General features: G+C 35.2%; 1 protein-coding gene across 2 annotated transcripts; it reads left to right on the top strand.

The window, feature by feature from the left end:
- Window positions 1-8,172: 8,172 nt before the first annotated feature.
- LOC136344366 (ninjurin-1-like) lies at window positions 8,173-11,715 on the top strand. 2 transcript variants are annotated; one of them, XM_066291751.1, is made up of 3 exons: window positions 8,173-8,639; window positions 10,996-11,133; window positions 11,414-11,715. In XM_066291751.1, exons 1-3 carry the CDS (start codon window positions 8,537-8,539, stop codon window positions 11,701-11,703), a joined length of 531 nt encoding a protein of 176 aa, XP_066147848.1. In that variant the 5' UTR covers window positions 8,173-8,536; the 3' UTR covers window positions 11,704-11,715. The 2 variants fall into 2 exon arrangements, with proteins under 2 accessions (XP_066147848.1, XP_066147850.1); XM_066291753.1 differs by having other exon boundaries at window positions 11,005-11,133.
- The last annotated feature ends 2,880 nt before the right edge of the window (window positions 11,716-14,595 follow it).

The following is a 14,595-nucleotide window of genomic DNA, read 5'->3' on the forward strand; positions in this document are numbered from 1 at the left end:
TTTCAGAGGATTTTTAGCGCGTTTGTACCGACAATGGTTTTGCCTCTGTGATAGGTAGAGAAAGGACCGGGTTTTACGAATAATGACGGCCGTTTCATACAGAGAATGTACATCTTTACTGCAGAATTTAAATGCGAATTCTTTGGAATTATTTACAGGATCCTCAGCTTGTTATTGTTCCCAATGGTCCAGATTAACAGACATGAGAAGACTTGAACAAAAAGAGTAAGTTGAAGGAGGTAAGATCTGATGTTAACCTGATCGATGCGATAATCATTTCATGAGATGAATTAAGGTGATATCCTCAAAAGCGCTTATTTTGCTTTGACGAGGTATCATTCGAAGTATGATGCGTATGTCTGCGGTGTGTGCGGTGAGGAGCTTTTTAATAGTGCCTTCATCCTATATAAAAAATTATTCAGATTTATGTTTGGGAGTTTGTTCAAAAGAATGAACCAAATGTTTGCTGTTAAAACATGCGATTGCTTGTCCTACTGATAATATAGCCACGGGAGTTCCATCAGCCACGAGGCTCATGATATGACAGGCATTAGCTTGCTTGCATTATCCCTAACTAGATCTTCACAAATGAAGCACTCTTTAGTGTATAGTACGAAAAAGAGTTACAATAATTTACCTTCGATCGTCCAGCAATTGCCCAATCTGAGGTTGTTTCCTAGCGTGAACACCCCAAAATGACCAATAGCCGGACCCCGAGGGACAGTGGAAAGTTTCTACTTGTTCCGAGGACTTACTATACTATAACACAGAACCATTTTTTGTTGACTAATAAGGACCAATAGGCTGAGCATTAGTTTAGGTGCATGGCGAAGCTTGCCAATTTGCTTCTTGGAAACGTATTGAGAGATTTCAATCCAAGATTGAGAAGACAACGACTAGCTTGCGAGTCGAGATACCATGAAAATGTTTCGAAAATCTTCAATATTGGTTAATGCTAGAATATACATCTACGCTGGAAACCAGAAAACTTGAAATACATGTTATAACAAGAATTTATTTCTTTTCTATGATATAAATGAGGTATAATTGCTTCATTCTGTTGAATGATAAACTTTAACAGTTCATCATCTCTCCGGTGTTGCTCAAAAGTAGCAGTTATTAAATTTACCAATTTAAAGAGAAAACTAACTTTTAGCTGCTCTATAAATCGCTCGTGTAGGTTCGGGAGTTTAAACTTATAATTGGAAGTTCTTTAACTGGTTCTGTTACATAAATTGAGATACATGCACACGAGAGCTCGGACTTCCCTGAAAGCTTCATTAGAGCTTTAGTACTGTTACTGAGGAGTACTTTAGCTATTATTGCCTTTTTTATATCGTAAAAAATTGTTTGTGCAAGTTAATAATTTCCAAATAAGAAACTTAACTAGGTCAATTTTCCTTCATCAATACCAAATGAGTCTTATTTACATCTTCGAGTCTGAAGATTTCCATTCATTCCATTCAATATTCCTGATCGATTTTCCTCAGTAAACATTTTATTAAATTGAAAAGTTTCTGCTTAATTGGCAAACATAAAGCCGCATCCGTAAATTCCGCAAAGCATTTTTTTCTGTGCCAATTTCCTCAGATTGAGTGAAGCCTTGAGAAAAGAAATAAGCTGACATTAGTAAGCCACATTAATTATTTAATTAGTTTTTTGATTATTTAATTTGTACATGTAAGTGACACAAAAAAGTTCTCCTCGGGGAAATTGCAGTATGAAGCAAATGCAAACAAACTGAATTGGCAAACTTTTCATGTACGCCAACAGCACGTGCAAAACTTGCCTGAAACTCCCAGCACTCTCATTACATTATCTTTGAAGGGTGTTTTACGACGTGCATCGAAATTGACGAGAGACGCTGTTTACCAGACACAAAAACCGAAAACAAAAGCAATTTAAATGTTAAAATATCAAAAACGAAAGCCATTTACCCCGGACACTTTTTGTCTGGGGCCTAAAGAGGACAAAGATCAAAAGCAGATGAAATTGGAGTGATGGAAAAAATTGTGGCAGAAAATTGAAAAGCCAGAAGCAATAAGATTAGTTGGCATCAGATGGATTTAGATAAAGGAGGGCGGAATATCGTTTAAATTGGCTTCTTTGAAAATTGACCTTGACAGGCCTACATATAAGGGAGTAGCAAGGCAGAAGGGATTTTCCTATTACATTTTTTTTTCATTAAAGAGCTAACGCCCTTAGAGGAGCGAATTTGCAACAAGACACCAAAACGAGGGCAACACAATGGCTTTTGTTCGACTATTTAAAAAGCCGATTTGCTTTGTTCAGCAGCAGGTTTATCTGAAAATAGCCTTTTGTTTTTCAAAGAATGCGCCTCTATAAATACGAAAAAAAAAACATTTTTCTGCAAGAAATTAATGTCTGCTAAAAATGGCCTTTTGGCAGTTGCCGTAGTCATCAAAAAATTGTTTCGTCCTAATTTTATTTTCAGATAATATTTTAATAGTAATAATCTAGGATTGTTTTTCTTGTTAACATCTAATTATTTTAAAACGAATATTTTCCATCAAAAATTTTTTTTGTGTTAAAGTCAGGCATATTCTCCAAAAGCCTACGCCTTTACAGGCTAACATCCGGCAGAAGCTTCCATTTTATTATGTTAAAATCCTGTTTTTGATAATTACTTTGATAATTTGGTCGGAAAAAGTTAATAAATAAATTTTTATTAAAAAACTTTTAATGAGTTACATGTAGCAATAATATACGCTTTTTTTGCCACGACAGATGACGCCTTTAATCAGCCTGATTACATGAAAAGAATAATGTTATATGGCCGCCATAGAAACCATTACAAGGTTGTCAATTTTTCTACTGATAAGCAGGTGATTAGTTTCTTTTTATTAAAGTACTTCCTTCACATACATCAACAGATTTCATCAATGTAAATTTATTTCTGTGTTCATTCGACGAATTTGTACTACTTCGAGTAACCAATACTCGGAACTCAGGTTTACATGTGATTTTTTTGGAAAACGAAACATGTTGTTAGCTGGAAAAAACTAAGACTTTCTATAAATGTTATGAGCTTAAAACATACCTACATAATTCTGGCAAAACCTCCCTCCATCTAGTATTAAAGACAAAAGCAAAACTTTTTAATAAAAGGCTTATAAATCTGCAATTGAAAACGGAAACTGTCATTAACTAAGCAGAATTTGCGGTTGACAGGGCAATTTTCGAGCAAAACTCGCTCCGTATGATAATGAAATATGAACAGAAAGTTGGGGCTCCCGAAATTGAAATCAGGGAAACTAAAAACTGCTTCGGCGTAGTTTTGTTCCGCAGCTTGAAGTTGTAATCAATTAAATGAAAACAAATTGTGAGTCGCCGATTTATTTTCGAGCGAGATTTATGTCTTAGTTCGGGATTTTAAAATCTCAAATGTAAATAAACCTGCATCAAGTTTTAACTCACTGTAATCCACTTTCAAAGCCGATTTAGCTCAAGTATCCCGGAAAGTGAAATTTGACACCGTTCCCTTGTATGATTCCGTCATTCCGGGTCCGGATCCCTAACGTTTATAGGGGTAAAGCGTTATAGGCTCGGGCACAACACACATGGGAATGGACAATCAGGTTTTATGTATTTTGAGCCCTTTCAACTTCCCGGATTACACTTTAAATATTTCCCATCCGGCAGCTTTCGTTCGACATTAACGTCTCTTCCATTTCAGCCTCGATCTACCCTTGAAATATTTATTTATTATCACATCAGAAGCACAGAGATGTAACAATTGAATTTGCATTTAAATAACGTACTTAAAGCTCCAAAATCCGCGAGAAAATATTTTATGCTCATTTACCCTAGATTTATTGTCCCTCATGAAAAAATAAGCACATTGACAACATTGTAATTGCTCAGGTGCCAGTAATAACGTCATAAAGGAATTTGCTCTGTGTCAATCACTCTTTTAAAGCACGACATGGGTAACTTTTGCAATTTTTGTTTGAATGATACGAGGTCGAGATCGTGAGGGCTCAAAGAAATATAATATTTGGAGGTTTGGAGATTCGATACTCGTAGTGAATTTTTGTAATTTTTTTTTCTCAAATTTTCGAAGCTTTGCGCTTAAACCTATGACCATGGACTAATAATCACTCGAAATTCATTGGCGTAGCTACTTTTATTTTTTTGAGGTTAACCAGTAAACGAATTATTTATACTGACATTTCTCTTGAGAAATCCCAACTAATATCATCAAGCAGACCTAACGACTTAAAAGAGCCGTTTTATTTCAAGCGACTGGATATGGCGAGGGATTTTTTGGGCCCTTTCACTTTAGACAAATTAATTTGAAGGAGCGGGCACGTCCAGATTACGGAGCACTTACAGTAATAAAGGGGCGGCTTTAGGAAAACTCTTTAGGATTGGATTGAATAAAATCAGAATTCGGCCCAATTGCTTCGTTTAGCTCGAATTACACGGTTTTCCGGGGGATACGTTATTAAAAACTGACTTTCCAGCCCGTTTAAATCCATTGCGCGGGTGAGAATAACGACCCAAGAATTAGTCAGTCTAAGTAGTTTTGTCAAAAAGCGAATAAAGTGGCAATTTCGAGAAAAACAAAAATATTTAATGGACGAATAAGAGAACGGGCACCGAGCGAGGAATAAAAGAAATGCAATCTAAATTAAAGAAGTTGTAAAACGAGTTTGCGACCAGAAATATTCGTACCGTGAAATTGATAATCCGATCTCGCAGAGCTGAAATTCCAGAAATCCAAGATGCATTAAATATTTCACGCCTCAAGTAGTTTTACGGAAAATGCTTCATTTATTAATTGCACAAAAACAAGCGAAAAGTAGTCATATTGCGCTAAAACTTTGAACTACCTACTTGCAAAAAATTAGAAATTAATAATTTTTTTACTAAGTGAAAATCAATGATTATACTGAAAAAAAAAACGATTTTATGTCATTCAAAAGGCCAAAACATGCGAAGCTTAAAACTGTAAGACCTAAATGCCGTCAACTTTCTGGAAGCTCAGGAAGCCCACTAACCAGTACGGAAGTCTACAGACAGCCTGTCTACATATAAATAGAATACACTCACTTTCATGTGAAATGCCCTACCCAGTAGTAATAATAATTAAGTTTTGCAATTTAACAAAGTAATTCAGATAGTTTCAACAAAAAAGAACAACATTTATTAATTAAAAAGCCAATAATAGGTGAAATGGCCTCGTGTAACAATGCAAGCATGTATTCTTCGCGGCATGCACTGCAACAGATGATCAATATCCTCCTGGGGAATTTCATTGCATGCTACCCCAAAATGGTGTCGTAGGCCATCCAAATTGTTTGAAGGCCTCGGCAAACTTCGAAGACGGCGACTCATTATGTTCTGAAAATATTCAATAGGTAATAGGTCCGGTGACCGTGCAGGCCAACACAGCTTTTCCAATTCTACTTGTTCTAATACTGTACTATTCTAATGCTCGCCTTCACTCTTCTGTAACAGAACTCGTTGTTTGAAACCGTTGTTCTCCAGAGACCATCCATCTGAGAAGTCGATTTTCGGATTCGTCGTTGATACGGAGTGGACATTCAGCTGGACGATGTCGTTTTGTCAGACTTCGAAGACCAAATTCGCGCAACACTGGTGTGATTCCGACGCATTTTTCGAGCAATTTCACGAAAAAAAACTTCCGCCCTCCTTCATGCCGATAATTGGCCCTCTATCAGAATCCGATACATGGGAGAAATTTCAACCCCTAAGGGCGTTTTAAACTGTCTCGATAACGATTCAGAAACAAAATAAACTAATACTTCAATGTAAAGATTACTTTTTTTATTAACAATCGAATAAGAAATCTAGAAGATCGATGGCAAAAAACCCAATGGCGTTCGTTCTTTTTCACTGAAATTCGTATCATTCGATGAGGCATTATTTTGCCAAAATTACAAGACTTAATTATTATTATTACTCGGCAGTGCATTTCATATGACACACTGAGTGTATAAAGGGTGGTCCAATAAGAGCGCCTCGGATGGTTACGGCTTTATTAATGGTTTTGATGAAGAATTGTTTTTACACTTATATGTACGACCTTATAGGGCACATTTTAAAAATATTATCATTTATACAGGGTACGCAAAAAAAAAGATACAATGCAAACTTACGTTTTTTTAAATCTAACACCTTATATTTTTTTAAATATTTGAAATTAGATTTGCCCTACAAGCTCGACATATACAGTAGCGACTAAAAGTTTGGAAACTTTCTTTAAAATAAAGTATTTAATAAAAACGCCATCGTTTCTTTTTTTTATATTTTAAAAAAGTAATATTTTTAAATTAAGATCAAGTATTTATACCTATATAACCTAAACAAATGTTTCAGTCTAAATATAATTATAAAGAAAAGTATTATTCTTAGATGACAAAAGTTTGGAAACCATTTTCTAAAAACTAAAATACCAAGTAATAATCATTTTGAAAATAAAAAATATCAATATTTTGTGGCATATCCCTTGGCTTTAATCACAGTTAAGCATCGTTTATGCATTGATTCCACAATCTTTTGACAAACATTTACAGGAATTGCCTGCCATTCCCGTTGAAGAATTGCAAATAATTCTGCACTATTAAATGTCAGAATTACGAATTTTCTTCCCCAATTTATGCCAAAGGTATTCAATTGGGTTAAGGTCAGGTGATTGAGAAGACCATATTAAAACATGCACAAATTTTTCTTTTAACCAGTTTTTCACCAAACGCGAAGCATGTTTTGGATCATTGTCGTGTTGAAAGATCCATTGTAGGGGCATTTACCATTCTGCAAATGGAAGCATATGATTTTCCAATATTTCTTTATATTTAAACGGTCCATAATGGTATCAATAGCCACTAGAGGGCCCACACCAGATGAAGAAAAGCAACCCCAAACTAGGACATTACCGCCACCATGTTGAACGGTAGGTATTTGATATTTTTTTTCAAATCTCTTCCTTGCTGGTCGTCGAACATACTGTATTTCATCACTTCCGAAGAGTTGGAATTTACTTTCATCATTGAACAAGACAGTGCCCCATTTTGCAAATGTCCAATCTAAAATTTGCAAACTGTAAACGGGCTTTACGATTTTTGTTGGATATAAGTGGTTTCTTTGTAGGTCTTCGTCCAAATAATCCTAGATTATTTAGTGTTCTTTTTACAGTTGTTACTGACACTACGATGTTATATTTTGTGAATAATTCACATCAACAGCGGTCAATCTAGGATTTCCATTTGATAACTTTTTGATGATTGCTTCTGCTTTTGCTGTTAGCTTTTTAGGTCTTCCACTTCTACTCCTATTAGCAATGGTATTATCATTGCGATACCTCTCCGAAATCTTGGAAACACTGCCTTTTGGTATTTGTAAATTTCTTGAAATGTCGATTAATCGCTGACCGCTTAAATATAACTCCACTATTTTATTTTTCAAATCACTCGAAAAACATTTGGTTTTAGGCACATTGCTAAACTGATCAAAAATAATTTGCGATATTAACCCAATATAATCGAATAATACTCTGTTTTTGAATGCAGTTTCCAAACTTTTGTCCGCCGACAAACTGCAAATATTCAATAACAACATTCTTTCGAACCATAAACAATTTTTTTCTTACTGGTATTTGAGAAAGTGAATTTATGTTTATCAATATTCTAAAAAAAATAAAATTGCCCTTAAAAATTTTGAAATAATTCAAAATTTAAAAAGTTACTAAACTTTTGGTCGCTACTTTACGTGTAAAAACAATTTTTCATCAAAACCATTAATAAAGCCGTAATCGTCCGAGGCGCTCTTATTGGACCACCCTGTATAAGTGAGAAACCGAAAACCAAGCATGCCCGATCAAGGCTTAGTCAAACTATGCCTTTTTTGGATTAAAGATTGTCAGTTTTCTTCCCTCTCCATGACCTTTCACGAATTTTGATCATTCTCGACCCCGCCGATTTCTTATCTACAAACTGTTTTTAGGGATTTCACTTTCCATATCTTCTTCCCCTCGAAACCAGCAGCTTCGCGTGGTACCAAAAACATTGAAATCATTCAAAACCAGAAATATGTCAACCACAAAAGACAAGATTACGGCGAAGCGCAAACAACCTCGGCGGTTAAGGCCTTATCTCCAGCTCACCGTTATTGTTTATTAGTGTAAATTGCTATTGTACGATCCTGGCAATGTCGCATAGGTGGCGTTTCCCGTTTCCTTCTTCAGAACAAAGAGGGGTTTGACGGCGCGTGAAAATTTACGGGAAATTGTTTCGGAAAATCGCGACTTCGTGTCGAGCTGCTGTCGTTTTGTGTTACTTTTTAAAGTTTACGTGTTTCCTACAACACGAAAGCCCGCCTGGATTTCGGAGGACGCACGCTCTCCAGGTCGATCAGCCGTGTTTCTTATAGTTTTATCATTTCCCCCGTTATAGACAGATTGAAATTTATCCTAAAACGAAATATGAAGTGTTTTTAACGTCACAGCTTTGTTTTATCATCAACTCCTTAAGTTGGCACAACGCCAAGGCACATGGACACCGACGATCAAGGCCTGGACCTTAGCAATCCACAAGGCTTTCTTACTGACCATAATAACAATGAACAGCCAAATGTCGACCAATCAACCACACCAGGTGGGCACAAACGGAATTATGAGTAATCCGCATAAATTCATTTGACTTAAGCGTAACACCATTAAAATAAAAGTTGAGAAGGGACCTTCTCAATTAATTTTCAGAACGGGAAGAGTTTCGAAGTTGATTAAATTAGAGAAACGTTGCCATTTTTGGAACGTTTTAATTTGCAGGATGTACAATATTTCCAACGTAGCGTTAGTTTATGAGGTTTCGAAAAAACGTAAATTGACCGATCATTTTGCCAATGTTTAATTTTAAAACTATATGCGTAATAAAAAGTGTTTAATACAGAAAATTCTTAAAGTTTTCCTTTCGCCAAGGGAGAATTTTCAGTGCGTATCTCAAAATCATAGTTAAGGCCCGAAATACCGGTGCTAAAACACGATTTTTAAATACGTTTTTTTTTGCCTTTTAAGTAGAAACCCGGTTAATTTATAAATATGATCTCCGATAATTCATCAGCGAAAAATCCATCATTAGTATTTTTTAATGTTTTATTATTCCGACGGGATCAAAACATAACATTTGACTAAGTACTAATCTGAAATACTAATAAGTGTCCCCGTGACTACCCCTAGGTTTTTTTTTTTTTTTATTTGATATTATAGTGCCTCGACTGCGTTGTTCATTGGCACTCGGTACGGTGTTTTACATAATCTGTAACTTACACTATATACAATTATATATATCAATGTCTTTTAGAAAGTCAATGACGTTTCTTTGATTTTCTATCGTGCTGAGATTCTCTCGTAGATCCGGTTTTATTCTATGTAGGGTTCGGCATTGGCTATATTGGGGGCAAATTATCAAGATGTGCTCGCATGAAAGTGGTGTATTACAGGTTATGCAGTTAGGGGGTACCCCTAGGTTTATATATCCGAAAAACTATATATATCCTTAAATTACAAGGGTCAATTTCTTCGATGTAAGTTTGTTCACATTTCTATTAAGTAAATATAGAAGTTAAGTAAAGTTTCGATGCACATTAATTAATTATTTTATTGACTTGATGGCAAATTCTCATATTGAGTTAATAATAGTATAATATATTTAATGTAAGAAAACGCTTAAAATCAATATATCGTACTTCAATTGATCTTTGATAATAGTTCAAATAAATAGTTTATTTTCGATTCGTACTAAATTATATTTTCAATTTAAATGAATTTAGTTAATCTTAACAAAGGAAATTGCTTGAGGAATAAATTATCCCATACAAATATGAATTAAAATTAACATACATTTATCAAAATTACAGTACTTTGAAATTTAAATTAATTTGTAACAACTATCCAATGTTAACCACCATCACCATTCAATTTCAAATACAAGTTTGATCGATTTCCCGATATTTGCAACTGGATGGTGCATGGTAGCAAGCGATTAATTTTAATTTCAATGTTTGCTATGTATGGTTTAGTTCTTCAAAATATGTTCTGTTTGAAGTTTTGTTTCTCGCACTTTAAACATTTTGCACCCCGAAGATGAAATTAAATAACTTCCATCAGCTTTAAAGTTTAGTCTTTCGCTGAGCATCTCTTAAGACAGTTAATGGCCCTAAATGCGTTTCTATGTATAGAGATTGTTATACCATAAAATGGCCAAAATTTGTTAAACATTTATTAAAGCTTTTTTTCAGTTCTCTGCAGTATTCATTTGAGAAATTTTATCGCATGCCGGTCTAATTTTTAAAGTTAAAATGTGACATGAAAAAAAAAATCGAAAATGCTTATGATGGATTTTTCACATAAAAATAAAACAGAGAAAATCGTGGTTGAAATGCAAACGAAATGGGCTTCAGTTTAAGGGCAAGAAATCCAGGTCCGGATTTTAAAAACTTGGGTGGTATTTCGTGGAAAGATTTATTATCTGCGAGGGGATAAATCTTAAAAGAAATAACTTACGATAGAATATTCGCTCGATTAGCGATATTTAAAAACATCCTTCATGGAAGATAAATTTTTCCAGCTGTTTCTTGTAAATTTTCTGTTAGACATATTTTTTATATATCAAAATTTTCCTTAAAAATTTACGAAATCTTCATTTTTTCCTTTAAAAAAATAGACGATGTACTCAGTGTGATTTTAAGGAGAAATTAGAAACAATTCATCGTATATTTTACTAACATGTCTGTTTCATTGCACGACACTGCCTAAGAAGACTGCAGTCGTGACAAATAAAACTCGAGTTTCATTATTAGAAACCGGACCTACAAAGCAGTTCTTTATAAGTTTCCTTTGTTCAGGTGAAAACTTTCAATTACTGCAGCAATCTTTTGTTTGAACTTGAAGGCTATTATTCCTGGAAACTTTTAATAAGCTTACCGTTTAGTCCGGGTTTATTTCTTGCATAGACGTTTTAGACGGGGCAAAAAAGAACCTCGAAGACGAAGAAGCGATCCCCATAATCGAGTCCGAAGATGGCGGTTCCAGTGACAACACAAGAAGGATTTCTTTGTATGAAATTGCTGGGAAGAAAACGGCTGCACAAGGTAAAATTCTTTAATAATTGAGTTTTAAATAGGGAGTCTCATACATAATATAATCCTCGTTTCGAAACCCAATTTTCCAACACGCCTTGAAAATTATCAATTCCTCTTCTCTGTACCTTCAGGAAATTTTAATTCCCTAATAGACTTAATGAACTGAATTTCTGTCCAATTAAATTGATTCCACTTGGCATTCGTACTTGAAATTTTGATAACTTTCCGTTTTCTCGGCACGTTTAATGAGCTAATTGTGTTTTGATGACTTCTTTAACTTCGTTTCCAGGTTTAATGGACATCGCCCTTATCACAGCCAACGCTAACCAAATGAGGTATCTTCTAGAATTCAACAGAGGAAGCCACACCTATCATATCACTCTCACTTTAATCATCGCCTCACTGACCCTTCAAGTGGCAGTCGCCATGTTTCTGATCTTCAAAGGACGGTACTACGTCAAAGGGCAGTCAAAATCTGCCAGAGCTAAATTAATCAAGAACTGCGTTCTTTTCGGAGTTTTTCTCATCACTGTTGTTAATATCTTCATTGCCAGCTTTACTACTATGGACCGCACGTGAAATATATCATTATCAGCATCATTACAACATCTTCTCTTATTTTCGCACTTAAAAGGGATGAAAGTGTCGCCGGCAGGGAGGAGCACCCTTAAGGCCCCCTTCAAGTCGAGGATTTTTCGTGTCAAATAAATAACACGGTGTTGCGTCTACGATGTATAAAACTTTAGAAAAGTTCTTTCATGGGACAAATAGCTCCACTTCCTGTCTGGGCTCTTATATTAATGAAGTTTCACTTGTGTTCCAAAAACCACATTTCTCAGGGAAGAAGAGCTCGAAAACTAAATAAATTCAGTATATCAGATCCCGGAATAATGATGCCATGAATTAAAATATAGGCAAAAACTGATCTTTTACGAGGGTTTAATGACGCTTTGGGAAATTAACTCTAGAGGTTTCGGTCGGGGTCTGAAATCGGTAAGAAGTTAGATTGAGGGTCAGTTGGGGCTATAGAGGCGAAAGTCGTGGTAATTTTGTGTGAGTAATTTGGATGAGAAACATATGTATTTACCGTTTAGTATTAGATAACTCAATGAGGATAATGCTTAATTGTAAATTTTACGGGCGTAACGCCCCAAGAGAAAACTGAAATATCCAATTTACTTTGAAGCAAAACCATATGGGAAAATGTTAATTCAGCCCAAATGGACATATTTCTCAGGAAAACTCTGCCGTAACCCATTATTTATGCTCGCACACTTTTGCACACAAATTGGAATTAGAAAATGTGATAATGAAATTGAAAATCACAAATCAGAATAATAGGTAGCTCCTGGATTTAACCCACGATAACCCAAACCCCGGTTTAGACGTGACCTACATAACTGATCTATAAATTGACCCCTCAAACAAAATGTTGCATCTCCATTGCTATTTTCATCGAATGCATTACATTCGCCATAAAGCTCATGCTAATTAAACTCTGTTTAACTAAACAAACAATTTTACTCTTCCACTATTAGCATTTCGCCAATTATAACTGCTAACAAAGTTCTCTAAAACAGTCTACACTATTAAGTACTGCAGAAACTTAAACTGTGCAATAAGGCGTAAGAGGGTACGTTTTAGTTCGCTAACTTAATATCATTATATGCATTCCGAGTGCAACTTTTCGTATTATCTAATTCTGTAGGAATAGTATATGCGAGTAGAATTCCTTCGTTTCAATGCCCAATTTACGGATAAGTTTTACGATTTATTTATATCCAAACTGGTGAAAAATATGGCGCACTTACAGGTGGCGGAATTTGTCCTATTATTGATTACTCATACTTTTATAAATTGATCTGTTCAGCGAAATGAGAGAAAATCGTTTAAATTCTAATCTAAAACACAGCCGAGCCGAAACATTGCATTTCTTCCTGCTTGGTTGCACTTCCTGCTGCAGACGCCACTGTGTCTTCCGTGATCGCGTGTGCATCCGTACCGTTAGAGGGCGCCAAGGTCAGACGTGCCTTCTTGGCCAAATCATGCATTGGCGTCACAAAAGGACTTTTATTTCAGGGAAAAGTGTCCGGAGTGACTAAGCATTGTTTTCAACTGAAAAAAAATCATCACGAAATATTGTATGGTAACACAATAAAGACGCCAACTCTTTGCAATAAAAGTGTTATTTTTGGCGTATTTGCTACCTAAAAAGTTTTTGAATTCGTGCACTTTATAGTCGCAAGTTTGTAAAGAGTTGCAGATTAAAGACGCCCACCAGGGCGCTATTTGGTGCTTTACACGAGTTATTGGATGCACGAGAATTTAAATTTTCCGTTTTACGGCAGCTAAATTGTGTTTAAGGAACGGCAATGAAACAGAGAGTATTTTTGTTTCTACATGAGAATACCTAAATTTGGATTGTGTAAGGTATTTATCGTAGCAGCGAGGAAAATGGAAACGAATCAGAAATGGCGAACGCAAATATTTTTAACTTCACTAAATATGGATGAAATCCGACTCACTGCAAAGAGGTTTACTAAATTCCCAATTGCATCAATTTGAATAGGAGGGTATATAAATGAAAATATAGGGAAACTGCAACGCAAGACATTAGTTAAATATTAATCGGACAGTTTCAGGAGTTTCAATAATAATACCCCATAAGCTGGATTTCCCTGCTCTTCTCTGCAGAAAATTCGAATGAAAATTTTTTTTTTAACAATTAGCACAAACTCTCTTCAACTTTCAGCTCAACTTCCAGAATTAAATTAATTTGAATTAAGTTTGGTCCTTTGCAGTGCAAGATTGCAAGTGTCAGATTCGCCGTGTGAATCCCTAAACTTCTAAAATCCCCGGAAACAGCGTTGGGACATAATAAACGTAGCTAGAATTATCTCTGACTTTAGCCTTTGGAATTACTTTACTCCCTCGGTGTTGCACTTGAATATTTCCTAAATGTCTTTTTGTGTGGAACAGTTCTAAACGATCTCGAAATCCCCCTCAATGAAATAAAATTGCATCGAACGCATCCCTAGGCAGAATATTGCAAAAATTCACTTTGTTTCTCCCGGACTAGAAGAGGTGCAAATGAACAACTTTTGACGAAAAACAAACCGAGCAACATCAATATTATGATTTTTCAGTCTCGCAAAGCCTTTTTAGTTTTTATATCGATTTTGATAATCCTTTCAAATTAATTGTAGGCGTTTTTATTTTAATTATTATTAAATAATAATTTCGCCAAAAGTTCTAATTAATTTGTCATTACACAGGATGACACCAAAAGGTTGTTTTAGTTATTTTATATGAAGATTGGTCAATCTGAGCCCCTCGGGTCACAGCAGTTTGTCTCCATGAACTCACCCCAAATCTCCGCTTGGAAGGACGGATTCCACGACAGTAGACTTATCATATTAAATAGAAATACTTAATAACGACAAAATACTGATGTCTTAATTCGGTTATTCT

The sequence above is a fragment of the Euwallacea fornicatus genome, chromosome 17, assembly GCF_040115645.1.
Source record: "Euwallacea fornicatus isolate EFF26 chromosome 17, ASM4011564v1, whole genome shotgun sequence".
Lineage (NCBI taxonomy): Eukaryota > Metazoa > Arthropoda > Insecta > Coleoptera > Curculionidae > Euwallacea > Euwallacea fornicatus.